The sequence below is a fragment of the Calliphora vicina genome, chromosome 4 (genome assembly GCF_958450345.1).
Source record: "Calliphora vicina chromosome 4, idCalVici1.1, whole genome shotgun sequence".
Taxonomy (NCBI): Eukaryota; Metazoa; Arthropoda; class Insecta; order Diptera; family Calliphoridae; genus Calliphora; species Calliphora vicina.
In genome coordinates, this window is record NC_088783.1 from 65,727,025 (window position 1) to 65,754,240 (window position 27,216).

The following is a 27,216-nucleotide window of genomic DNA, read 5'->3' on the forward strand; positions in this document are numbered from 1 at the left end:
TTAAACATTAATTGTGGGGTTGTATTAATTATGAATAAATTATAACATTTTTACAATTATTATAAAATATTTATTTTCTTACTGATTGAAAAATTATATTTATCAACATGTTGCAATACAAATAATGGTAAGCTTGTTGTTTTAGAAGATTAGGCATATGGGAAATTCCATTATGTCGAACGTGAGCGTCGTACATACATATTTAAAGTACATATTAAAGTCAAAAGGCTTAATATATTGGTCTTAATTGATATATAATTGTATAATTGATGCTAAGTTTAATTTTGAGCAAGATTTAATTTTCATAGTTTTGATTTATAGTAGTTCTCCGGAAGCTCCCCAACTAAATTAAAATACTGTCAGCTATGTTTTGCAAGCTTTTGTTAACAAAAATTTGCACAACTTATTCATTTTTTAATTGATTTTAATTTCTTTACGTTTTTTACAAAGCTACTTTAATAAGCTTTTTCACTAAAATAAGAAATAAATATTTTATTGGCTCTCGATTAACTTAGAGCGTGCAGAAAATTAATATTTGTTGAAGAAACTGCGTTTTTCAATTTAAATTACATTTTGAAGTTTCTTCTTTCTGAAGGTGACACATTTACTAATTTTTTTTTATTGCAGAAATTAAAATTTTATGGACCGACTGATGTTTTAGCGTTCTCAGAATATCAAAATTGTTAATATCTTCAAAAATATAGGGCGTAAGATTTTATCGTAAATTAATGTTTACATTTTGCAGTAAACTAATTTTATCGTAAGCGACACACAGTGGTATAGAAAAAAAGAGCGAAATAAATCTGTTACTACGTTTATACGTAGCCTATTCGCAAATAAAAATTATTTGCAATTAACTAACTCACTGTTTATAAGTCGGATAATTTCTGTTTTTATGTGATGCCGGATGGTAAACATTAATAATTTGGTAGTAATGTTTTTGAACAAAATATGATAAATTTTATATTTTTTTAAATGCAAAAATTATAGAAACTAAAATTCATATTTGTCTTGCAATCCAATTAATGCAAAAACACAATGAAATATTTTAAAAACGTCTTAATAAACTAAAAACGTTAAAACATATGGCAATGCTTAAAATCTTATTTGGAAATAGTGTCGTTAATCAGGAATTGTTTTCGTGAGTTAGCTATTCGCAAATAAAAAAATAATTCACTTTTTATGCGGCTAATTTTTCTAAATGCAATATTTTTATTTGTGAATAAGCCGTGCGTATAAACGTAGTATGTAACTTCTAAATGATTAGATTGGTTTGAATGAAATTTCATATGCGCAAAAAAGAAGTGTTGTCGAGTTTAAGTTTTGAACGTGGACCTCATGGACCCACCAGGGGCGCGACCAAGGCTCCTCAAAGTAGGACACCTCGGGTATGTTACATTTTTAAAACGATCATATTTCTTCGTTTGAGTTAGGAGATATTCATATTTAAAAATAAATTTTCAACATTTTTACCCACCCTACTCCAGTTTTTTTGATAACAGCGTATCCAAATATTTCCCGACTTTCTTCAGTTTTCCTTTATTGGACTAACAACACATGTATGTGTCAAAGAAGAAAAATAATTATTCAAAAATAATGACTAAGTCGAAAGTTATATACATTTGAATTTATATAATTTTAAAAAGGCGATTTTTCGCAAATTTTTTATTGGGAAAAAAGATTTTTTTTCTTTTTAAGTTATTGCAAAAGATTTCTAAGAGGATGTATAAGGAATTTATACTTTCTGAAAGCTTAGTTTTCATAAAATATTCTAAATGAAAAAAAAAATTAAAAATTGTTGTTACCGATTTTACCATTCAAAAACACCTATTTTTTATGTAAAATTAAACTTTAGGGCAAAAATTCTCAAATCGCATATTCGATATCAAAATATAGTAACCGATTTTAGGTGGCCCAATATGTTTCTAATTAATTTGTAAAGGGTTCCGATAACCCGTACCCTGGTATGGATATTATAGCCAAAAAACTAAAAATTCCCATTTTTGGAATTTTTCAACACTTTTTTGGGAATTGCGGGATTGCTGATAATAAATTTCAAAATTCGTTTTTATTTTTCCATTTTGAATAGAAAAATCTACATAACTGTAAAATTTCATTAAAAAATATTTATAAATAAAAATTTAATTTCAATTCGAAAAATTTGTATCTATGCAAAAATTTAATAAAAAATATTTTTTGTCATATTTTTCAATAAAGTATTCCATGAATTTTTAATTGTCAAAAGTTAGAAATATTTTTTAAAAATAGACAAATAAAAAAATATGCAACTTATTTTCTTTATATAAATGAAACGAAGTGATGAATTTTTTTTATTTTATATTTAGATGAAAGCAAATTATATCCAAAATAATTACAACTTCAATATGTTTTAACAAAAAACTTTATTTTTTCTTTAATTCCTTTCATTAGGGCTTTTATTGTGTTGTTTGTAACCATTTTGCTGGCAATTGTCGACTTTCTCTTAATTTTTTTTTTAATTTTTAACTTGGCCTCTCAATAAGGCGGAGTTCTGGGCAATTTGGTGGATTATCTTCTTTGGGTACATAAATAACATTTTTGGTATTGTACCACTCAATAGCTTTTTTGCTATAGTGACAAGATGCATGATCTGGCCAGAAGAATGTGGTTACCCTATGTTTATTTAAAAATGGTAGTAAACGTTTCTGGAGACACTCTCTAATGTAAATATCGGAGTTAAAAGAGCCGTTAGTAATGAAGGAGGTACTTCTTTCTCCACATATGCAAATTGCATGCCATACCAAGAATTTTTCGGGAACTTCGATTTTTTTGTACGCGAATTTTTTCTTCAATATAGAAAAAGCTGCGAAAAATCAGCCAATACATATGTTTCATCATCCATTACACAGTACTCACGATTATCGAAAAATAATTTTTGTAAAGTTTTTGCTTTTTTGTTAGCCTCCAAATTTTTCTTTGAATTCCTGTCAGGCACTTTTTGAACTTTAAATGTCTTAAGGCCAGCTTTCGGAGCACCCCACTTTTTGAGCCACTTTTCTACCCGAAATATTTGGGTGTATTGAAAAAGTCCGTATTGTTATGTTTGCTTTCTTTTGGTCAGCAAATCCTTTCTTTCTTTCACTTCCACCTTTTCTTTCAATGCTAAAAAGCTCCTTGTATTGTTTTATCACTTTGAAAAATCACTTTGAAATGTTTGGAACTAAAAATACGAAATTAATCTGAATAATTTCTAATAACAAAATTATAATTATATAAAAACCGTATGTGTTCGTGATGAATAAGTATGAATTTACATAACTGAATAAAACACACTTTTGTGTTAAAAAACAGTAGCAAGCATAAAAACTGATTTTGCTCAAAAAGTTATCCAATTGTCCACATCCGCTGTTTATATTTTTATTGATCATTGTCAATTATTGTATCACATTTTGTCCAATATTTTTTTACGTAAGGATAATTATAAAATTTTTAGTAAAACAAGTAGTACAATTGAGCCAGCAAAAAAATGCAACTCTAAGAAAATTGACTTGATTTTTAAAATTTTGAAAAAAATACTTATAAAAAATTGGTGAAAACTATAACAATGTTGCATTACCATCATTTACTATTAATACAAACAAATTTAAATTTAAAAGGATAAACATTTTATCCAAAAAACGCCATGCTCCTATTCCGTTATAAAAATTTAGATATAATTAAGATTTGTGTTATAATTAGAGTGCCGAAATAATTTTGATGGCTAGTTTTGAATTGGATTTTATTGAATTAAAACTAAAATGTTAGACATTGAAGTAATCAAGGCTGTGTTAACTGATCCATGGAAGGTGACATCATATATTTGATGCTACCCAAACGAACACATGTGGACTTTTACGATTATTGCAACCTCCAAAAGATAATTTAATGATGCAAATATAGTAGGGAGAAACAAATCCAATAATCAATATATTATTTACAAAAATAAATTAAGCGCCTATGCTTTTCGAAGCAGGTGCTTTATGCTTAAAATAGTGCAGTCGTATGATATCGAAGGTCAATTAACGTAATTTTAATTTATTCGAGTGTGATAGACATATCTAGTTACTCAGGCCGTCTGGTCAGAGATATTCCCTGAAATAATAAATTAAAATATTAAAAAATAGCTATAGCTTAGTAATCACGTAAGATAGGATTCTATGAAATAAGAACAGTGTCAAATTTAATATTATTTACAGTTGTCTTCCTCTGAATTGGAATTCGTTTACTTACCAAAATAAATGGATATTTGAATATGATTTCATTATTTGTAATTTTTAAAGACCACATGATGTCATATGATTGTGAAAATAATATTTTAGCATTAAATTTAGGCACCCTTCTAACATTAAATAGACATATCCTTTTGATCTTGAGCTCTTATGCACTCAGTTTTAAGCACACCACCACAATTATGTGATTTCTTTTTCATAGAGAATATCCGCAAGATTTTAAATTGGTAAATAAATAAATCAAAATTTTTAAAATTTTCTTTGTTTTCGAAAAATTCACCATATTAAACCGAAAATGCATCATTCGTTAATTCTGTTATCCTTTGTTGATTTCATATCCTTGAATTTATTAGTATTAATAGTAAATTACAGTATTATAGTTTTTAGCTGGCCACCACTGTATATCCTTTAAATAAATGAAACTATTTTAAAATCAACATCAAAACAATTTATTTATTATTTAACTATATTTACTTAAAAAAATAATAAATAATCGAGAAAACCTATAAATATTTCAAAATTCTACAGACTCCAATAAAACTGAATTATTATATCAGAGCCCCTGCAAATTGTAATGTTAAGTTTCATATTTTTTTAAGTTTTTTAATTGGGTTTGCTAATAATTTTATTAAAATATTAAACCGAAAAGTTACGTCAACAAACAAAATTGACATGTAAAATTTTCAAAATTTAAATTTTAATATTTTGCCATAACTAGGTTCGGTTTTTTTAAAAATATAGTTTTTCATACTAAAAAATTTGTATAAATTTTCTTAATGTGACTGAGTCAGAACCAATGAATTGTTGTTGAATAAAATATTAAGAAAATTTATACAAATTTGTTTTTATAAAAAAGTGCACTGAAGGACGGAGTTTTAAAGTGACATATTTTTGAATCTAATAGAGATATTGCCTTGAATTTTTTTTGTAAGACCAAAATTTAACTTATCTAAACAAAAATATAGTTCGGAATAAATGTGGATCAAATTGTTCCTAATATTTGCATTTCTATTAAAATTTTGATACAAATTTTAGTTTTAGAATCTCAATAAATACATATGTAATAAAATCTTTATTTTTTAACAAAACTCAATGAAATTTTCAAAGTTTTTTTAATTTGTCATTCTAACAATTGGAGAGAATATCCCAAAAATGGTATTTTTTTACAATTTTGCCCATGGGGTCCACATTTCCTTCTGGGCTGAGAAAATACTTTGGGGATAAATAGGGAACACATCAAGGTTTCTAAAACTGCTTTCCGTTTTTATACCCTACACCACCATAGTGAGGAGGGTATTATGCGTTTGTGCAGATGTTTGTAACGCCCAAAAATATTAGTCTAACACCCACCTTAAAGTATACCGATCGACTTATAACACTTTCTGAGTCGATTAAGCGATGTCCGTCTGTCCGTCTGTCCGTCTGGTCGGCTGGCTGGCTGAGTACATTTACCAATTTTGAAGATATTTCGATCAAATTTGGTACATATTATTTTTTTGGCCCAAGGACCAAGCCTATTGAAACTGGCTGAAATCGGTCCATTATTTCACCTAGCCCCTATATACACAAAATTCATGTCACCAAATTTTGGTACGATCCGTCCATAATTAGTCATAGCTCCCATATAGACCCGCTTCCAAAAATCACTTTAACGTGCATAAATCGCTTAAAAATGTTGGTAAACACACAAAATTCAACATAGTTAACTTTAATATAGACATAAATCACACGACCTAATTTCATGGTGATCGGTCCATAATTGGTCATAGCCCCCACATAAAGCCCACTTCCGAAAATCACTCAAAAATATAAATTATTGAAATTTTAAAAGAAACATTTTTTTTGCTCTTTTACTTAGTGTAGGGTATTATATGGTCGGGCTTGACCGACCATACTTTCTTACTTGTTTTATCCCAACTTTGGGATTTTAGAACATGTGGTCCAAATTTGAACTTTTGATAAAAAAAATAGGTCACATTCCTAAGGACGTAGGGCAGACATATTCAAAAACCGTCGGTTTTTTGGAAACTCTACTAAAAACTACTGACAATAAACTGAAAAATTTTAATTTTGTAATTACAGTAAAAGCCCGGTATAACCAATCTATCTTTAACGAAAATCCGATATAATATGTTATATGTAAAACGATTGTTTAAAAAAATTTATGCTCGATAACGTATGCGGAATGAAATTGCAAAAAACAGAAAACGCTATATTTGTTTCCAACGTTAAAACAAATAAATTATAAAACCTTTATAAAATAGCCCATTGTATAGATTTAATGCAAGCAAAAAATGTATTATATTCATGTACTTTTGTGGCAGTTGTGAAGAAATTTATATACAGGTGTTTAAAATACCGATGTTTGCACTTTTCTGAGCTCCTATTTGAGTTTCATGGTCTTATTTTTCTCGATTTTTATTTTAAATAATCTACAAAAACTCTTCTATTTAAAAACGTACAAAACCGTCCAAAAACTCTCAAATTATTTTTAATTAAAAAAAAATATGGACATTTTTTCACTTTAGAAAGTCTGGCATATCAAGGGTGTTGGAAACATCATAATCATCTGGGCGTGACAGTTGGATGATGGAACAGTTAAGAAGAACTTTATTTAAAAAAAAAATAATCTCTGATGTTTCTTTTTATGAAATGATTAATTCTGTGTACACATTTCATAATATATTAATTAGAATTGGTGGTCAAATCAAATTCCAAAAAAGTCAAAACTTCTAATTTACATCTGATTGATTAAGATCCATATATATTTTTTTAGAAAAAAAATTATGTTCTACTTTGCACATCTTATCAATAATAGGTTTATTTACTTTCAAAAAAAGTCCACTTCTCTGCCTTTCTCTACCACTTGATGTAAAATATAACAAATTGTTCCCGTTGATAATTGATAAAATATTGAAAAAATTACGAATATTTTTTCAAGGTAGTTCTTTTTTTGTTAACATTTTGAGATAACTAAAAGCCAGATTTTCAAATGGGGTATTAAAGTATTAAGGCAAAACATAATGTTATTCAAAATAAGTCCTAAAACACTAATAGCTCATATACTTTTTCTATTGGACAGTGTCAAATTTTTGTTGCATACGTTATAACAAAATTAAACGAACGATACAATTTTAAACATTGACAATTATATCAAGCTATCAAGAAAACCTCAACAAATCCTAGATCTATAAAGAATGATTTATATACCCTGGTTGAAAAGTAGTTTTAATGTTGATTTTTCGACCACAGGAAAAAACACATTCCAGTTAATTGAATTACTTTAAAACCTAGATCCATAGAAATACAAATAGGTTTTATAATGGCGAATTTCATGCAAGTAATGGTTCGGTGTAAAAGTTTTTAAAGAATCAACAGAAAAATTATTATCCAGAGCTGATTTGGAAATTAAAAAATAAAACGCTTTGTAACAAAGTGTTGTTGTAAACAACGTGGATGTTTTTAATTGCAGAAGCATTTTTAGAAACGAAATTCCTCCCAATGAAGGCTTTATTAATCCATGGTAATGGACCAATTGAACCTCCGGAAGAATAATTAATAAAAACTAAAAATTTAGGACGTAGTCATGTCTCGAAATAACGAATATGTCGATTTAATGACAACTTATTGTTCGTTATACCGCGATTTGCCTGTAATTGCTTTTGTAGATTTTAAACAGTTTTTAACATTTTCAATTAAATTCCACGTTTCTGAGATGAAACTTCAAAACACGCAGTTTTTGGTGAAAATCTAAAAGTGAAAATATTTGTATTCAGCGTGACAAAATTTTATAAAAAATATGTTTTGTACAAGAAGCTCTTTTTGGCTGTCGAGTAGTGTAATTTTTGATTTCTAAAAAATTCCTAAATATACTTTTCCTAAAATTTTGTTGTCATTTCAGATAAATCTAATAGTATGCATGTTTTAATAAAAACAATTTGGGAACCTCTGCTACTAAATGAAAGTACATACACACAAGTATTCATATTTGAAAACGTATACTGCCATCTACCCAAACATGTTTAATACCAACCATGTGCTTTCTACAAGATACTCTTACGTGTAGAGATAGATAGATAGTGGTTGTTTTGGTAAATACTCACTCAACTAACAATAACAAATATGTACTCAAACACAACAACTACAATAATACCAAATAAGAAAATACGTAGCAAAACAAAGAATTTGTAATAAAGAAGCATGACTAAATGGGCGGCCATATGTTTTGAAGACAAAACAACAACAAAAAAAACACATTCCAAAGCAAAGTATCTATAAGATGTAGTCATGAGTACGTAATAGATTCTATTTAATAAAACAAGCAACAAATGTATATTTTACGTCATTTCACTTTATTAGTTGTTCTTGTTTTATTAGCTGGTGTTGTAGAGACATAGATTGTTTATAGCAGATTATAGATACATTTTCAGTTTTTATTTTAGCCAAAAAAATTCTTTCTTTTGTGTGTGGTTGAGTACATTTTTATCTTTCTTTCTTTTTTTATTCTATAGTATAGGTAGGTATTTTTGGTTATAGACAAATATTTATGGCCAACAAGTATTGTTTTGTTGACTCCTTTATGTTGCTATGTGTGATTTAACATTCGTTTTTGTCTATTGGTTGCTAACCGCCCCAGTGGCCCAATGGATACGGCATCGGCCTCCTAAGCCGGGGATTGTGGGTTCGAGTCCCATCTGGGGTAAAGATTGTAAGAATTTTTTGTTATATAATTTCTAATTACACACATTCTATGTTATTTAGAAATTAATTAAAAATTTAATAATTTGGAAAGTTGTTGTGTCCTTTCTAATTGGTTAGAAAATAACTAAACCAATTAATAATGACTAAAAGATGAATATTATGGAATATTCTGATAAAATATATAAAACTGTTAAAATACCTGTATTTTGGATAAATGGTGTATTTTTTTGGATAAACTTTAAATAATAATTTTATTTTAATATTTAAATAAAATTATTTTGATAAAAAAATTCGACAGGGCATTGCACCTTCTCACCCCTTCCAAATTTGTTAAAACTTGGTTCACAGGTTCTTTATGGTCATTCAAAATTATTTGGTTTGTCTTTTATGGAGGTCAAAGTTCAAATTGAATATACGAACGGTGTAAAATCTCCACTGCCCTCATTTATGAGCAAGCGGTTAATAATTATAAGGCAATAGGGAGAATCCATATCAAAAGGCACAGAAAACTGCTATTTTCGGATTTGACATCTTCGATTTTAATGAAATTTACCACACATATTACGGTTCCAAAAGGTTCCTCAAATCAATGACTTTCATCAGAAAACATTCATATAAAAGTTGTTTAGATATTCGATATCACAGTTACAAATGATCTGATACCACCTATTTGTAACTTTGGTAACGAAATAAATCCTTCAAAGTTCAACGACTTTCTCTAATAAAGTTCATCAGATATTCGATAACATGTCCAGTTCCATGTCCACTATTAATAACCCGCCCGTTTTCAGACACATTACCAAAAATTATAAAAAAATGTTTCGGAGAAACTTTGAAGAATAATGCAATTTTTATTATTCAGATATTCAAAATTGACTGAGTACCTTGCATAGAAGTATCCATACCCACTGTTCCTATCCCAGCCATTTTTAACTAAACTCCGTACAGTGATGAGAAATTAATTCACACAAAGTTTAGATACTTTTACTGTTACAGTTCTCCAAATATACTAAATTATATTTTTTACTTTCAAATGGTCGAAGTCCGTTCATTTTCAGACAATTTATGTAAAGTTTGATGAATATTGTAATTATGTTTTTCAACTTGTTTAGAAATAACTATTTACTTTGTTTGGTAGAGCACTCATCCCCTGTTCCGATCCCTACCTTTTTTAGTTAAACCGTATGCAGTGATAAGATATTGATTCGGACAAAGTTTGAAGACTTCCACAATTATAGCTCTCCAGATATTTGAAAATAATTATTTACTTTGTATGGGTGGTGTCACACCCCCTGTTCCCATCCGTCCCGTTTTTGGTTAAACTTCATGGAGTTATAAGAATTCGATTTCTATAAAGTTTGAATTATATCATAATAATAGTTCTGCAGATATTTCAAAATAACTATTTACTATATATGGGTGGTGCCACGCCCATTTATACAATCCCGCCCATTTTTAGGCAAGCCGTGCATAATGGTATCAAAGTAAATCCCGCGAAGTTTTGTGACAATGTTAGTTCACCAGATATTCCATAATAACTATTAACATTGTATAGGTGCCACGCCCATTTAAAATTTTGAAAATAAAAAATAGTCTAGTGGTTTTTTTAAATATATAGGAATATAGGGTAAAAATGTCAAGAGGGTTGGATCAGCGGTTTAATTTTACCTGTTTTTACCCCCGCAGGTAGACTTTTGAAAAGGTACTTTCTAAATACATATTTTTGTGACTATAGTGAGCTAAATTAAACATGTTTTCCTTTTAAACAATTATTCAATGTTTAAAAACTAAAAGTACCTATTTTTTCCCGTTTTTCCCCTTTTTATCACTTTATGGCCAATGTTGTGAAAATAGGTATTGATGCTTTCAAGTAATAATCTATCTATGTTCGAAATTTCAATAAAATCGGTTCAGCCGTTTAGTATTTATTGTTTAAGAACTAAAGGTACAAATTTTACCGGTTTTCCCCCTGTTTATCCCTTTCTTGTCCAAGTATTGGAAAAAGAAATAGCCTAATGACGCTTATAACTAACGATCTATTTACGTTCCAAATTTCAATAAATTCGGTTCAGCCATTTAGGCGTGATGCTCAAACAAACCAACAAACAAACTTACAAAGACATTTATATATATATATATATAGATTTATATAGATTTACATAGATATAGATTGACCATAACATTGAAACTAATGAAAGTAAAACATAATTTTTGATTATATTTTAAAGGCAAAGATATTGTCCTTAAAATGGTGAGAATAAAATTGTTTACTTCAAAAAGGTTAAAGGTAAATTTTCGGTGTTAAAAATTCAAAAAGAACATGGTATGAGGACACCTAAACTCTCTACTATATTCGTGCAAAATAATTTGGATGGAGACTCGATTAGTTTCAGGAGTTATAAAGAAAAACGTTATTATAAATAAGTTTTTTCATATAAATTCATTCATTTTGTTAAAATTTTTGTTACAATAACAAAACACATGTAAAATTTACACTTAAAGTACAATAGCACATACAATTTTCTGAAAATGAGCGAATTCACTTAATTGTGAATAAATAATAATCCTTCGATTTTTACTGACGATATCTCATTTTGTTCCTTTACATGTGGTTTTGCGATAAAGTAATAAATCTAAACAATTTCTGCCGTTTTCGATTTTTCATGAGTTTTTTAAAACAAAAAAATTAGCAATTTTCATGTAAAAAATATATTTTTTGCTTCAATTTGTTATTATAACTCCGAAACTACTGAGCCGATTGAAATAAAATACATATATATTTGAAAATTTGTATATAGCATGGGGAAGATGTTTTCAAAATTCAATCAATCGAAAGGAGAACATAAACAACTCAATTTTATGTATATCAAACAAAAAAATAAAATTTGGTGAAAATAGGCTAATTCACATAATTGTGAATAAATTCGAAAATAATCCATCGATTTTTATGATCGATATCTCATATTGTTGCTATTATATGTGGCGTTACAATTTGGTGAACAATTTCCGCCGTTTTGGATTTTTCATGATTTTTTAAAAAAAAAAAAATTTTTTTCTATTTTCATGTAAAAAATATATTTTTTGCTTCAATTTGTTATTATAACTCCGTAAGTACTGAACCGATTAAAAACCAATTTATAAACGGATTATGTAGATCTAAACTTTTAGAAAAAATTTAAAAAGAACTCCTCCATAGAATTTAAAATTTGGACCATATTTGTCCTACTGGAACCACAATACATCAAAATTGTGTAGTGGTTTAAAAAGCCTCTAAAATTTGTTCGATTTTCTTCCCCTGTGTTATATTTCAGACGGTTGCTAAATATCCGAATTGATTTCAAATAACTGCCTATTTCAAGTAAAAAAGGAAACATAATTATTGCAAAATAAATGTTACCTATTATAAACATTTGTAATATTTAAATACTCAAAAATTTTAAATATCAAACAAATTTTAACAAACAGATGAATGCTTTACTAAACCAAAACACTTGAAAAGTGAAAGTACCACAAACCAGAGCTGCAAAGAATGATTAACTTTAGAATGAATCTTTATTGAATAAATCCATATAAATGAAATTTAAAATTTCAAAGAAATTATTTCACTTCATTTACTTTCATTCTACTTAATTTTTCAATTGACTTTTCAGTTCAGATAAAAATTACATACAAATTCCAATGTTTTATTAAAATGGTCCTCATCGTAATTCTAAGCTATTTCGTAATCAAGCTATTCAATTGATTTAAAAATAGATCTGAGCAACTTTTTAAGTCTCACAAGGGTTTTTCGATGAAAATAAAAAGAGTTTTTTGTCATCTTTAATTTAATTAAAAAATTCGATGGAAAAATTCATTGAAATAGCTAAACGATGAATTCATCAACATTTAAATTTAATTATTTTTTTTTTTTGGACGAATTTATTAAAACTTCAATTCGATTCATATTTTAAGCAATAATTAAAATTTTTTTAATTTATGGTGCGTTAAAAATCAAATATGAATCATTCATTTACAGCTCTGCCACAAACATATTTATTTAGCCTACATTTTAAATATTAATTTAAACCCAAACAAAAGTAGTTTAATGCAAATCCATAGTATTAAGGTTTACACCCCAAAAAACATTTTTGCACAAGTTCAAGTTCAACTTTATTTTAATGTATTTTAAGTTTGTCCTAATATTTGGGTTTGGTATAAAAACCTAACTGAAACCAAATTAGAATCACAGTTGAAGTTTAAATTGTTTGAAACAATTATCCTAAAATTATTAGAAATTAATAAATTGTTAACTCTTTGCAATAAATAAAATGAATTCTTGGACTTGTTTTGCTATAGTTTTTGCTGTTTGTGGTCTAGCAGCTGCTGGTCACTATCATCATGATGTTGGTCAGGGAGGACATGGTCATGATGGTGGTGTGGCCGTACATTATTCTGTGGTAACAGAACATAAGGCAGATCATCATGGTCATGAAGCTGGTGGCCATGATGCTGGTCATGCTAGTGTACATACTTGGGGACAAGATGATGGTGGTCACGAAGACGATCATTTTGATGGCGGTTATGTAGCAGAACAATATGCTGGCCATGATGACGGCCACTATTTTGAAGGTCATGATGCAGGACATTATAGTGGCCATGATGGCGGTCATGATGATGGCCACGATCATCATGCTTATCCTAAATATGAATTTTCTTATGGTGTTAAAGATTCTAAAACTGGTGACATTAAAAGCCAATCGGAAACCAGAGACGGCAGCAATGTTAAAGGTATTTTCAATATAAATTATATAAAATAATTACTAATTTAATGCATTTTTATAATTAATTTTTTAGGCAGCTACACCGTTAAAGAAGCTGATGGCACTACACGACATGTAGAGTATTCTGCTGACAAACACAAGGGTTTCAATGCTGTTGTCCATACTTTGGGCAAAGCTCACTCCGGCCATGATGCTAAGTACACTCATGTTGGAGATGATCATGGATATGTTCATGGCAAAGCTAGCAGTTATGTTATTGTTAAGAAGCATGAAGAAAAGAAACATTAAGATTGTAAGAATTTTTTAAATATATTTAATAAATGAGATTTAACGAAAAAGTAAAAGATTTTAATAAGATTGACATTTATATTGGTCTAGTTCATGTCCGAATTTTTATTTAAAAAAAAATCAATAAAAGATATTTTTTTAACATCCACTATAACATCCACAATAAATTCGAAAAGAATCAATAGATTTTTCTAATCGATATCTCATTTTGTTGCTATTATATGTGGGTTATCGACAAAGTAATAAACCTGAACAATTTCTGCCATTTTCGATTTTTCATAAGTTTTTTAAAACACACAAATTTGCTATTTTCACGTAAATTTGTCATATAACTCCGAAACTACTGAGCCGATTAAAAAGCTATATATAAGCAGATTAAAGGTTATATAAATTTTAACTTTTCTAAGTTTACTTCAAATAAAAAAGTAAACTTAGACTTGCCCTTTTTGAGTTATAATAAATTATGTGGAGAAACATCTACAAAAATTCACAATTTTAGAAAAAACAAATAAGAATATACCCTACACTAAGTAAAAGAGCAAAAACATTTATCTTTTAAAATTTCCATAATTTATATTTTTGTGTGATTTTCGGAAATGGGCCTTATATGGGAGCTATGACCAATTATGGACCGATCGTAACAAAATTTGGTGACATGAATTTTGTATATATAAAACTTATTTGGAACGAAATTTGTGGAGATACATATATAAATTAAACATTTATGACCGATAAAGTCCAATTTCGAGAGGACATTTGTATGGGGGCTAGGTGAAATAATGGACCGATTTTAACAAGTTTCAACAGGCTTGGCCTTTGAGTCGAAAAAATAATATGCACCAAATTTGATCGAAATACCTTCAAAATTCTGTACTCTGCTCACAAGGTTTACATGGACAGCCAGCCGACCAGCCAGCCAGACGGACGGACATCGTTTAATCGACTCAGAAAGTGATTCTAAGTCGATCGGTATACTTGGTGGGGGTTAGACTAATATTTTTAAGCGTTACAAACATCTGCGCAAACGCATTATACCCTCCCCACTATGATGGTGTATAAAAATCCATAGAATTGAAAAATTTTACCAAAAATTTTCAAGACAAAGAATTCCATGAAGATTGTTGTCAAACTCAACAAGAGCTTTCAAATTCAATGGAAGCTACTCAAGCAGCAATGTCAAAACGTTTGTGAGCAGCAGTATTCAGTATTCCAAAAGCAGGGAATTGGTTACCATATGAATTGAAGCCGAGAGACCTGGAAATACAAATTTGCAAGTCCGAATTTATGTTTGAACGCTATAAAATAAAATCATGGATCCATTACGAACAGGGCACCATTCAGCCCTCTCCAAACTTTTCCAATTGCTTTTGGTATCGGTAATAACTTCTCTCGATTTATACCGAGCATTCTCTGAGATCGCACTATACGAGTTGTTATAGATGGAATCTCATCAAACGCGTTAAAGATCAATTCAACGGGTACCACAATGCTCCGTCCTTTCTCCTACTCTATTTCTTATAATTCTAAACGACTTTCTAGGTTAAACTTCCAACCCTATCTACTCTTTTGCAGATGACAGCAGCATTTGCCATTCATATGAATTCAATTATAGACCAAGCCTGTCGGAGAATGGGCCAATGAAGAAAAACATGAATGATACGCTTAACCAAGATCTTGTGACAATCTCTGAATGGGGCTGTGCGAATAGAGTCGATTTTAATGCACGCAAGACGAAGCATTCAAGTGCCTCGGTTTTCTAAGACGGTGTAAGAAATACTTCACTCCATCTGATCATCTTATTATTTACAACAATCCGACCCAAAATGGAATACAACTCTTATGTGTGGGCCGGTGCTTCAAAGTCTATTTTGGAGTTACTTGACTGTGTACAGGGGAGAGTGAAGGTGCTTATAGATGACAGTAGAGTATCCAGATCTATTGACTTACTGTAACATCGTCGCAATGTGGGTTGTGTTTCACTGTTCTGCCGATACTACAATGGTATGTGCTCACGTTCTTCGGCAAGAGTTCATCAATTCTTTGTCGACTGGACAATGGATCGCACAATACGTTACAGAGAAAATTCGTTCTTTAGCCGTACTGTATGTATGTGGAATAAGCTTCCTCCAGAAGTCTTTACTGTCACTTTTAATATAAGAAAACTCAAATCAAATGTACACAAATATTACTCTCTCCAACCTCCCTACCATAACCTATTTTCCTAGTTCGAACACAATGCATTGTATGAGGAGGTGTCATAACCTGAATCCAAGCAAAAAAAAATATATGCCTCCATTATATTTGAAACATATTGTCATAGTTTTAGGAATTTCGGTACTTAAATGCAGACAATGGCAAAAGTTATAAACACATTGATAAAAAGGCTTTTCTATCTATAAAACTTTAAAATTTTATTACGATCAGTTCGATTTTTATACTAATTAGAATTTAAAATTTTTCTTCACGAAAGTTTTTACTGTAAATGTTATCCTGAAAATTTATAGGCAACTTTTTTTTATTTAAATGTTAATCCTAGTTTTCAATTATACCAAATACTTGTATACGGCGCTTACATCTACCCATCAGAAGACTCACAAACCTCGGCTTCTGTTAAAATTCAAAAATAAAATAAAAAAAAAAAGTTATGACCAGACAAAGTTGAAATTCATGTTACCCTACACCGAGTATATAATTATAAACAGTTTTCTGTTGTATGGGGGCTAGGAGAAATAATGCACCGATTCTAATCAACTTCAATAAGCTTAGTCCCTGGGGCAATATAAAAGTTTGTGCCAAATTTTGTCGAATTATCTTTAAAATTGCGACCTGTAGTTTGATTACAAGTTTACATGGATGGACAGACGGACGGACATCGAACTCAGAAAGTGATCCTGAGCAGGCTGGTATACCTTCAGGAGGGTGTTCGGACAATATTTTTGCAAGTTACAAACATCAGCACTAATCCAATATACCCTCCCCACTATGATGGTGTAGGGTATAAAAGGGTTGAAACAATCTAAAAACTTGACATTCTTCACAGTACTATAGTATAGGACTATGACCGCCTACTTTATAATGTTGACACATTGTAGAGGCGCACTTTCATAATTCAGTAGTTATCGATATCGAACATCATTAATTAGACTATTATGAATATCATTAGAAACTTGTAATAACACATTTTGTTAAACTTTTTCGTTAAGTCTCATTTATTTAATATATTTTAAATTTTTTTTGTACAATTTTAATGTTTCTTTTCTTCTTGTTTCTTAACAATAATATAACTGCTAGCTTTGCCATGACCATGGCCATATCCATGTCCATAACCATGATCTTGTCCAGCATGACCATACTTAGCATCATGGCCGGAGTGAGCTTTGCCCAAAGTGTGGACAACAGCATTGAAACCCTTGTGTTTATTAGCGGAATACTCTACATGACGTGTAGTGCCATCGGCTTCCTTAACGGTGTAGCTGCCTAAAAAAATAATTTTAAAAAATGCATTAAATTAGTAATTATTTTATATAATTTATATTCAAAATACCTTTAACATTGCTGCCGTCTCTGGTTTCCGATTGGCTTTTAATGTCACCAGTTTTAGAATCTTTAACACCATAAGAAAATTCATATTTAGGATAAGCATGATGATCATGGCCATCATCATGACCGCCATCATGGCCACTATAATGTCCTGCATCATGACCTTCAAAATAGTGGCCGTCATCATGACCAGCATATTGTTCTGCTACATAACCGCCATCAGAATGATCATCTTCGTGACCACCATCATCTTGTCCCCAAGTATGTACACTAGCATGACCAGCATCATGACCATCAGTTCCATGACCATAATGATCTGCCTTATGTTCTGTTACCACAGAATAATGTACGGCCACACCACCATCATGACCATGTCCTCCCTGACCAACATCATGATGATAGTGACCAGCAGCTGCTAGACCACAAACAGCTAAAACTATAGCAAAACAAGTCCAAGAATTCATTTTATTTATTACGAGGAGTTAACAATTTATTAATTTCTTATAATTTTAGGATAATTGTTTCAAACAATTTAAACTTCAACTGTGATTCTAATTATGTTTCAGTCAAGTTTTTATACTAAATAGTTTAAAATTAACAAAAAAATATTTGGTCAAATTTCAAACATATTGAAAAAAGTAAAAGTGTTTTTAGTTATGTTTAAATTGCATTTGTTGAACTTGAACTTGTGTAAAAGAGGTCACTGCTTTAATGGGTTTTAATCTTAGAAACATGGTTTGGTATTATATTGAACTACTTTTGTTTAGGTTTACATTAATATTTCACATTTAAACTAAATGAAAATGTTTGTAGTACTTTCACTTTTGAAGTGTTTTTAAATAGTAGTGCATTCAACTATTTGTTATATTTTGTTTGATATTTAAAATATTTGTTTATTTAAAAACTACAAATATTTGGTACGAATAAGTTTAATTTTGGCAATAACTGTGACTCCTATTTTAGTTGAAATTGTGATACTTAAATCCACATTATCTAAAATAAATTGGTAATACTTTCATCCACAGTGTCCGGTGAATAATCCAGTAAGTATTCTAAAGTCACCCTTTTCGAGCAAAAGTAATGACTGGGATCTACGTCTGGATAGGGTAATGTACCGTTTGGACTGTCTTAGTCCTGGTAAATTACACTAAAATCGAGCAAATTCCAATTCAACCCTGGAACAAATAAGTTCCATAGTGTATCCACGTGGTATGCCGAAGAATGGTTCAGGACCTATAAACGAGTGTCGGGCGCCCCTGTTGGCAAGACAATCAGCGCGTTCATTACCAGCATGACCTTCATGGCCAGGTACCCAGAACAATGTGAGTTCATTGTGTGCATAACAACCAGTGTTGCCACAACCTCAAAATATTTGTAACCAAGTTTGATTAAAAAAAATGCTAAAAAAGTAACCAAAAAAAAGTTTATTGCAGACGTCATGTTTTTAACTTTTTTTAAAAAAAGTAGCTCGATCTTTTTATGAAATTTTTTTTTTAAATATCACCTATATTGGCGATATAATTGTAAATAAAATAAAAAAAAAACTTGGAAAGTTGGAACATATAAAAAGTGCCGTATTTTTTAGGTTTTTTCTTTTGTAAAAAATTTTCTTTGGTACAATATACAATTTTTATATGATCCGTAAAGAGAATTTAATGCAAAAGCGTGTAAAGTAAATTTTGGCTCACTTAAGCGGACACAATACACTCCAGACATATCCAAACTTGACCAATTTTTTAAAAAAAAATTTAGATTTGAGTAGAAAATTCTAAAAAGGCAAAGCACCTATCCTCAAAAAGCTTCATATTTGTATAACTCTATATGCTTCTTATATATCTACAGAATTTGTTTACTATCACACGGTAAGTAGGCACTTTCTAAAAAATACTCAGTTTTCCCCGGTTTAGGAATTTTGGTATTTGAAAATAAAAAAAATGTCAAAATTTGTAATGTCGTTGATTTAAGGACATTTGAGTCTATATTAGTTCCAAATTTCGTTATGATATCTTTAACCGTTAAAATTTTACATTAATTCTAATTTTATATTTTTTTATGCAAAATCACCATATTATATTTTTTAAGGTAAATTAATAAAATTATTTAATATTACTAAAATATCAATCTTCAAGTCCTAACGTTTTCAACAATATCAAATACTTATATAAAAAGCTTTTATTTACTCCTCAGAAGTTCCACAAACCTTGCCCCATTTGAAAAATTTTTACGTTTTTTTGTATATATTTCATGCAAAATGTTACTAGTTAACATATGAAATGTAAATTTTGAATTCAAAAACATACTGACTTAAAAGAAAGTTAAGTGTAACAAATTTTGCATGCAATATACATATGAAAAACGTATAACTTTTTCTATTTTCGATCTCGTTAGGATCGTATATTTAAATATTGAAAAATCTGTCTATAACAAAATGTTTTGAAAAAAGTAACCAAAATGAAAAATAAATACTCATCTACACATCAGGAAAAAAAATAACCAATTTTGGTTATAAATAACCAAAACGGTAACACTGATAACAACACCAGACCTCATCTCATATGATGAGAGCAGCCTGGATATCTGACAACAAATATCTTAGTATTTATTTTTTAAACATTCGTGGGAGCATATAAGGATAGCGTAAATCCCAGTCTGAAATATTGATGGGAATGTACCCATTGGGATACCCCTGGGAAGATCCATGTGAATGCGGACAGCAGTCGGATTTACCATCTTCGATTTTAATAAAATTTACCACATACATAATTGGGGTATTCACACGGTCTACTATTTGGTCATATTGTCATAATGTCCTAATATATTGTGATAGTTTAAACAAATTTTTGTTGTGTTTCAAACAAAAAAGTTCTAAACTAATAAGACTATTTGAACTATGTTTATTGATTTGTCATAAAATAATACTTTTTTTTGTTTAAAACACAACAACAACTATTATAATATATTACTACATTATGACAATATGACTAATAGCAGACCGTGTGAATACCCCAAATATATCCTATTGAGGGATTCAAATGGTCTGCTATTATGTCATATTGTCATAATGGCATAATATATTTTTTTAGTTTTTAAAAAATTCTTGTTGTGCTGCAAACAAAAAAAGTGTTATTATATGACACACTAATAAACATAGTTCAAAAAGTTTTATTAGTTCACAACTTTTCTGTTTGAAACCCAACAAAAATTTGTTTAAACTAAAAATATATTTTATGACATTATGACAATACGACCTAATAGGAGACTGTTTGAATCCCCCAAATATGTTTCTCATATCAGTACTTTTTCAATGAAAACTCATTCCGTTGTAAAAATATCGCGATTTGAAAATTTAAAAATTTGTTGAATTTCTCTAAAATTATATACACATAATTGCCAATAACCTTGAAACTACTCAAAGACCAGCATAATTTTTGACACCATTTTAAAGTTAAAAATATTGTCCTTAAAATGGTGTGAATAAAATTGTTTACTTCCAAAAGGTTAAAGGTCAATATTCGGAGTATATATTTCAATGTAAAAAATATCAAAGATCGCGGTGTTAAAAATTAATAAAGAACACGGTATAAGGACACCTAAACCCTCTACTATATTCGTGCAAACAAATTTCGATGGAGTCTCGATTAGTTCAGGAGTTATAAAGAAAATCGTTATTAAAAGTTTTTTCATATAAATTCTTATAAAAATTTAAGCACATGTGATTTACTATGTATATAAATTTAAATTGATTCAAATTTGTTCTGTTTTCTATTCGCTTAAATTTAACGTACTTTTAATAACATTTTTCTTTATAACTCCTGAAATAATCGAGTATCCATCGATTAGTTTCAGCTCTCAATCTATGAATTACATGGTGCTACAAATTGTGTCAAAAACAATTTTAGAAACACCCTCAAATTCAGAACTTATTCTAAAAAAAACCTGTAGACTTTAAATTTGTTAACTGGTTTGGAAAGAAAACTAATTATGCTTTAAAATGGCGTGCAGTTTTTGATAATTTTATAAGTTATAAGTATTATTTTTGTTAAGAATATCTAAAAGAAAAACAAAATTTATCAACATTTTTGATTTTAGTCGCTTTTCATTGCTTATTCTGATATGAAAGCTTATACAAATTTATACCAATGTATAAAGAAAAATTAATTCTTAACAAAATATGTTTCTAATTATTCATATTGGATGAAAATTGTAAAACTTATTCAACTTTTCATAAACACATTTTTTAGTATTTTCTCACCCCAAAAAAAAGAAACTATTTAAGAAAAATATTAGTACAATCTTTAATTTACAAGGTAAAATGATGTCTCATTTTTGTCTATATAAAATTGTCTTTAAAACACAGTGCAAAACAAAATAGGTTTTCATAAAAAAAATTAAAATAACTATTGTTGAATTTTAAAATAACGAAAAATATAAAAAATAAAGCGAAACTTTTAATAAAAACTTACACAATTTTTTTAAATAAACATTTTATGCATATATTTTATGAAAGCTTAATGCTTTGCCTCTCCATAATTGTTTAATGTGTGAGTTAGAGGTACTAAAGTACTACGACCTACCCTAAAACAGTTTTTTCAAAATAACTCAAAATTTTGAGGGTGTTTCAAAATCTTTGAAAACAGTGCCTAGGTGAAGACATACTAGTGTCTTCACCTTGGCATACAACCCCCATTAGGTCGCTTTTCAAGTTCTGGCAAAAAGTGTTATTTTATAGCAGAGTGTTATCGACTAATTATGGGAAAATAACGGTTACAAATGCAATCCGAGGAGTCAAATTCTTCCGATTTTAAGAATAAATGCTTCGGCTCTTGGTCGCCTAACGTCTAATTATGAGGAAGAAACATCAATGGACTAACTATGAATTGTTAGTTAAGACTATTTAGGGAATACGATCAGACGAGATAAATTCTTCGGCTAACGACTAATTACGGGGAAATACAATTATGTTACAATCCTACCAACGCACTATAGTTCAAAGTATCACTTTTTCCGTGCGAAATTAATAACTATTAAAGTATTCTACTGTTTGATACTAAAATTGGACCATAGGTAGAAATACTTATATTTTCAACAAATTTAAGAAACAATTAACCCTCTGTCGACCCATCAGGAGAAAAATAGAGTAAATTCATTGCTTTTGATCAGAAAAAAATTATTTCATATTAGTTTTCAGTCAATTTAGTTGAATCAGTAATTCATTTTGTAAACACATTTGATTCAAAATATTAATTGAAGAATCAGATAAAACTTCGCACAGTGGTATAGAAAAAAAAAAGAGGGAAATAAATCTGTAATTTCTAAGTCCTTAGTTAGATTTTAATAAAATTTGACATGCGCAAAGAAGAAGTGTTGACGAGTTTAAATTTTGAATTTTGACCGCATGGGCTGGGCCCACCAGGGGTCCCCATAGTAGGACACCTCGGGTATGTTCAATTTTTAAAACGATCCTGTTTCTTCGTCTGTGTTTTCTATCATCTGCTTCGAATGTATTAATAGCTTGTGTGCTGTGGATGTCATTGGTAACCTAAGATACAAATCTGAAAGCATATATCACCATTAAGCCATATAATGTTTTCATTTCGAAAATTATCTTCCTTTCTTCTTCATTTTTGACATTTTATTTTTAAGTAATCGTAGACAAAATGGCGGACTTTTTCATCCAATAATTTCTTACAGCCCTTAGGAATAACAGGAGCACTAATTTTCTTCACAATATATTTAATAATAGCATCATACTTTGTGTCTTTTGTGCGTTATTTTAGCCAAATTTCAAAAAGTTAATTTTTTTTATAGCACAGTAACCTAGAAAAAATTAAATTACTCAGAAAGCGCAAAAATGCGCAGTATGAAATAAAGTGAAATGAATTCACAACATTTCAGTATATTTACTTATTTTAATTTCAAGTTTAACAAACGTTAACATTTTTTTAAAAGCTTCTATAAAGTTAAAGTTTTGTAATCAAAACAAATTACTTTAAGGTTATGTTTAAAAATTGTAATTTTTAATATAAAGGGAAATAGTTTCCAAATATTTAGGAAAGCAAAATTAAGTACTTAGACGTCTCGTTGTTTTCCATTTTAAACATTATTTAAATTATTCACACACTTTCCACAATTAACGGTTAAAAGTTACAATATAATATTGATACTATTCAAATTTTTTTAAAAATGTATCGAAACTTTGACTTTGAAGGCATGCTGTCAAGCCGTATTTTGTATTTTACAAGAACCAATTGCGAATTTGTTTGCATTGGAGTTTTAGTAACAGGTTGACAATAAAAAATAATGAATAATAACAACTTCGAAATTGGAATTTCGCACGGAAAAAGTGATACTTTGAACTATAGTGCAACGAGATAAATATTTCGGTTCTCGCTCGCCTAATGACTAATTATGGGAAAATAACGGTTACGGGTACAATCCGTGAAGATAAATTGTTCAGATATCATCGACTAAGTATAACTTATTAGTTAAGATTGTCTAACGAATACAATATGACGAGATAAATACATTAATGTTTGAATACTTCAGCTCTCAATCGGCTTACTATGAATTAAGAGTTAAGACTAGTTTGGGAATACAATCCGATGCTCTCTGTTGGCTTACATAAAACAAGGCTATAGATTAAATTCGAGGATATCAATTCTTCAGATCTTGTCGACTAACTACTAATTATGTGAAGAAACCGGCTACGGTATTAGTACGAATTAAGACTTTTGGCCTGTTCTGATTAGGCTTTGTTATACTAAATTTCACATAAACTGTTTGGGAATTATTAACAAAAATATTAGTATAGTTTTGTTGGTAAAAACATTGCATTAATGTTATTTATTTTAAGTTGATAGTTTGGCTTTGGTAATTATAGGTTACAATTTAATAACAAAGTTTTTGCCTAAGTTTAAAAAATACAAAATGTTTCCCCTTGTTATCTTCGAATCCCCTAAAAATTCGAAAAAAAGTAAACAAAAAACAACACCTTAACCTTAAAACCTAACGAACTTTTCAGTACTTGATAATTGGTTTATTATTGTATTTTAATCGAACTGATCTATATCTATTATGTCTCTAATAACATTTCAAATATCCAACCTTAATATTATCACTATTTTAGAGCAATTTTATTTACGTTTTCATGTCATCATCATTTCAGCTGGTCCCATTATAAAATTAAAAAGTTTTCACAAATTTGCTCTTTATAAAAGGAACTTTTTAATGTTTTTACCAATTTAAGTTTGTCCTCATTTTCCAACTTAAAAATTAAATATAAAACTATACAAAGTTATGAGACACCTCCAAGGTATAGCGAATGCAATAAAAGACTACAACTAAAAACTTAATAAAAAGTAATAAAACAGCAAACTAATGTAATGTATTTGGCAGGACTGTGTAAAATACATTCTACACCCGGCAAGTATTTTTGTTATGATGGATATACACTAAAGTTTGATACCATAGATTGTAAACCTTATTAGTATTGTAATATACTAACAATCTAGTTGAAATTATAGGACGGTAAATGTGTCATGACGTCTTAAAAAGTTAACAATAATTTTATTAGGTAAAACTTAAACTTTTACTGGCTCCTTGCAAACAAGGACATTTTAGTATAAATACTTTCTAACCTACAGCAGGGTATATTGACAAAAGTTTTTCTTTTCCATAAAAACCTAAATAACAACCGGAAGATATTAAAATAAAATTTTCACACAACAGAAATATGACCAATAAATCCTATAGAACTGCAATACAACAAAATACGTTCAACAGATGAAAAAGAAAAACAAAATAAAACTTTTAAAAAACGTAAAAAAATGTTTTTGACACAAAAGAAAAGTTAATCTATGTCTGTATACATAATACATATGTATGTATTCCACACAAACATACATATATTTATGTATAAGTATTAAAAATTTATCTCTAAGTTTGTTTGTTAGTTTGTTCCACAATCAGACTTAAATGGATCAAACAATGTTATTAGAACTTGAAACATAGACAAATCCTTATCTATATTTGGAGTCTATATTTAGAAAACATCATGCAATGATTGTTACTTTTATTACAAGAAAGTATGAATAGAATATGTATTCTTAATCTTGGTCCACGAAGGGATAAAAAAGGGAAAAAATTTGGTACCCTTTGTAAATGACAATTTCTTCTAAAGTGACGTAATTTTTCATTTACTTTTCTTAATCACAAGAACTGAAATTTATTATTACCCTTCTTCTTAAAGATATAAAAAGAGGAAACCAATTGGTTAAATTGTCAATAGCCTATGTATTGCGCATACCTTAGACATTTCAGAAGTACTATTCTGCAAGTTTCGAGAACAATAATGTACCTTGGCGTAATTCTATATTCTAGATCTCGTGGAAGAATTACGCTATAATATAGAAAGGTTATTTGTAAGAAAACTTTAAAAATGAGACGGAGTCTCAAACCTTTTATTGTACACAGCTTATGATTCATTCTGACCTATGGATATCTTGTCAGGTGGAGAGCGATAGACACCCTCTAGTCTCGCTACTACTCGCTCCATAAATACCACTCCTTAGACCAATATTGAAACGATGCTAGATATAACTTCCCTCGATCTCTATAGCAAATGCATTTCTGCTAAGTATGCTTTAAGTCTGAAGGAGTCAAGCGGACTGAAGCATGACCCATATTGGTCATGCCACCATCCTACAGAAGATATACTGCATAATCTTGGGGCAACAATCATACTGTATAAGGAGTGAGTTCGAAATAATCTTAACATACATAAACGCTAATAGAAATGGAACCACTAAACTTACAGTTTTGATTTTTTTTATTTGATTGAAATTATTACTACAACTTACCAAAAATATTACTTTTATAGTTCTAATTAATAGTGATAAATTTATGAAGCTTTTCCGGAAACCCTTCCATTATAGTGCTTTCTGCCATTTTGTTCGAACAGGTAGTCCATCTCCGTTTAAAATCGACCACACTTTTAGACACCTTTACTGTACTCTTCAATTCTCTTTTAACAAGAGCCCAATATCTCTGCACAGGCAGTTTGGAGGATTTGCCTCTCTTGATACAAATACTACACTATTGATCTGGTACCACTCAAGACCTTGCGACAGGATTCTCAATACGGCCAAAAATAAGTGAACGCATTAAAAAGTCTTATGAATGGAAGCATCCTTTTTTGTAAACATTCCTTGATGTAAATTACGGTATTTATATTGCCCTTTGAACCAATGTTTGGCTTCTTTTGACTCAACTGCATATTGCTTGCAGTTCCAGAAACTTTTTGGGAAAATTTTCTACTTTTGGGTCCTAAAATTTTCTACAATATTCCCTCAAGCATCAGCAACATACAAATATTGAGCCGGAAGCTGCGAAAAAATTTTCAGAACATACGTTTCATCATCCATTATGCAGCAAGTATATTTATTAATAAAATTTGACTTTAATATCCGTCTTTATCCTCTAAATTTTTTGCAGAGTTCCTGTCAGGAACTTTTTGAGCCTTGTATGTTTTTAAACCTGCATTTAACTTTTCATACCAAATAGTCAGAGTACTGAGCTAACCGGACTGTTTTCCTACCGGATGTGTTGAGAGCTCTTTTGAAAATGCTTTCTATTTATTGGCTTTAGAAACATTATGTGGACCATTCCTTCTACCTATATCA

The 27,216-nt window shown here is 29.5% G+C and overlaps 3 protein-coding genes and 1 non-coding gene across 4 annotated transcripts in view; 3 read left to right on the top strand and 1 right to left on the bottom strand.

Moving 5' to 3' along the window:
- Positions 1–27,216, top strand: part of LOC135957467 (otoferlin-like) — a 171,905-nt gene that overhangs the window by 38,189 nt on the left and 106,500 nt on the right. The gene's annotated exons all lie outside the window — the stretch shown is intronic.
- Positions 8,835–13,996, top strand: LOC135956580 (adult-specific cuticular protein ACP-22-like). The gene is made up of 3 exons (XM_065507115.1): positions 8,835–8,955; positions 13,284–13,715; positions 13,782–13,996. Exons 1-3 carry the CDS (start codon positions 8,835–8,837, stop codon positions 13,994–13,996), a joined length of 768 nt encoding a protein of 255 aa, XP_065363187.1.
- TRNAR-CCU (transfer RNA arginine (anticodon CCU)) lies at positions 8,877–8,949 on the top strand. Its single transcript has one exon. It is a non-coding gene; the product is annotated as a tRNA-Arg (tRNA).
- Positions 17,225–18,000, bottom strand: LOC135956582 (adult-specific cuticular protein ACP-22-like). Its single transcript, XM_065507117.1, has 2 exons — positions 17,541–18,000; positions 17,225–17,473 (listed from the first exon to the last, which is right to left on the bottom strand). The coding sequence occupies exons 1-2, from the start codon at positions 17,998–18,000 to the stop codon at positions 17,241–17,243; spliced, it is 693 nt and encodes a 230-aa protein (XP_065363189.1). The 3' UTR covers positions 17,225–17,240.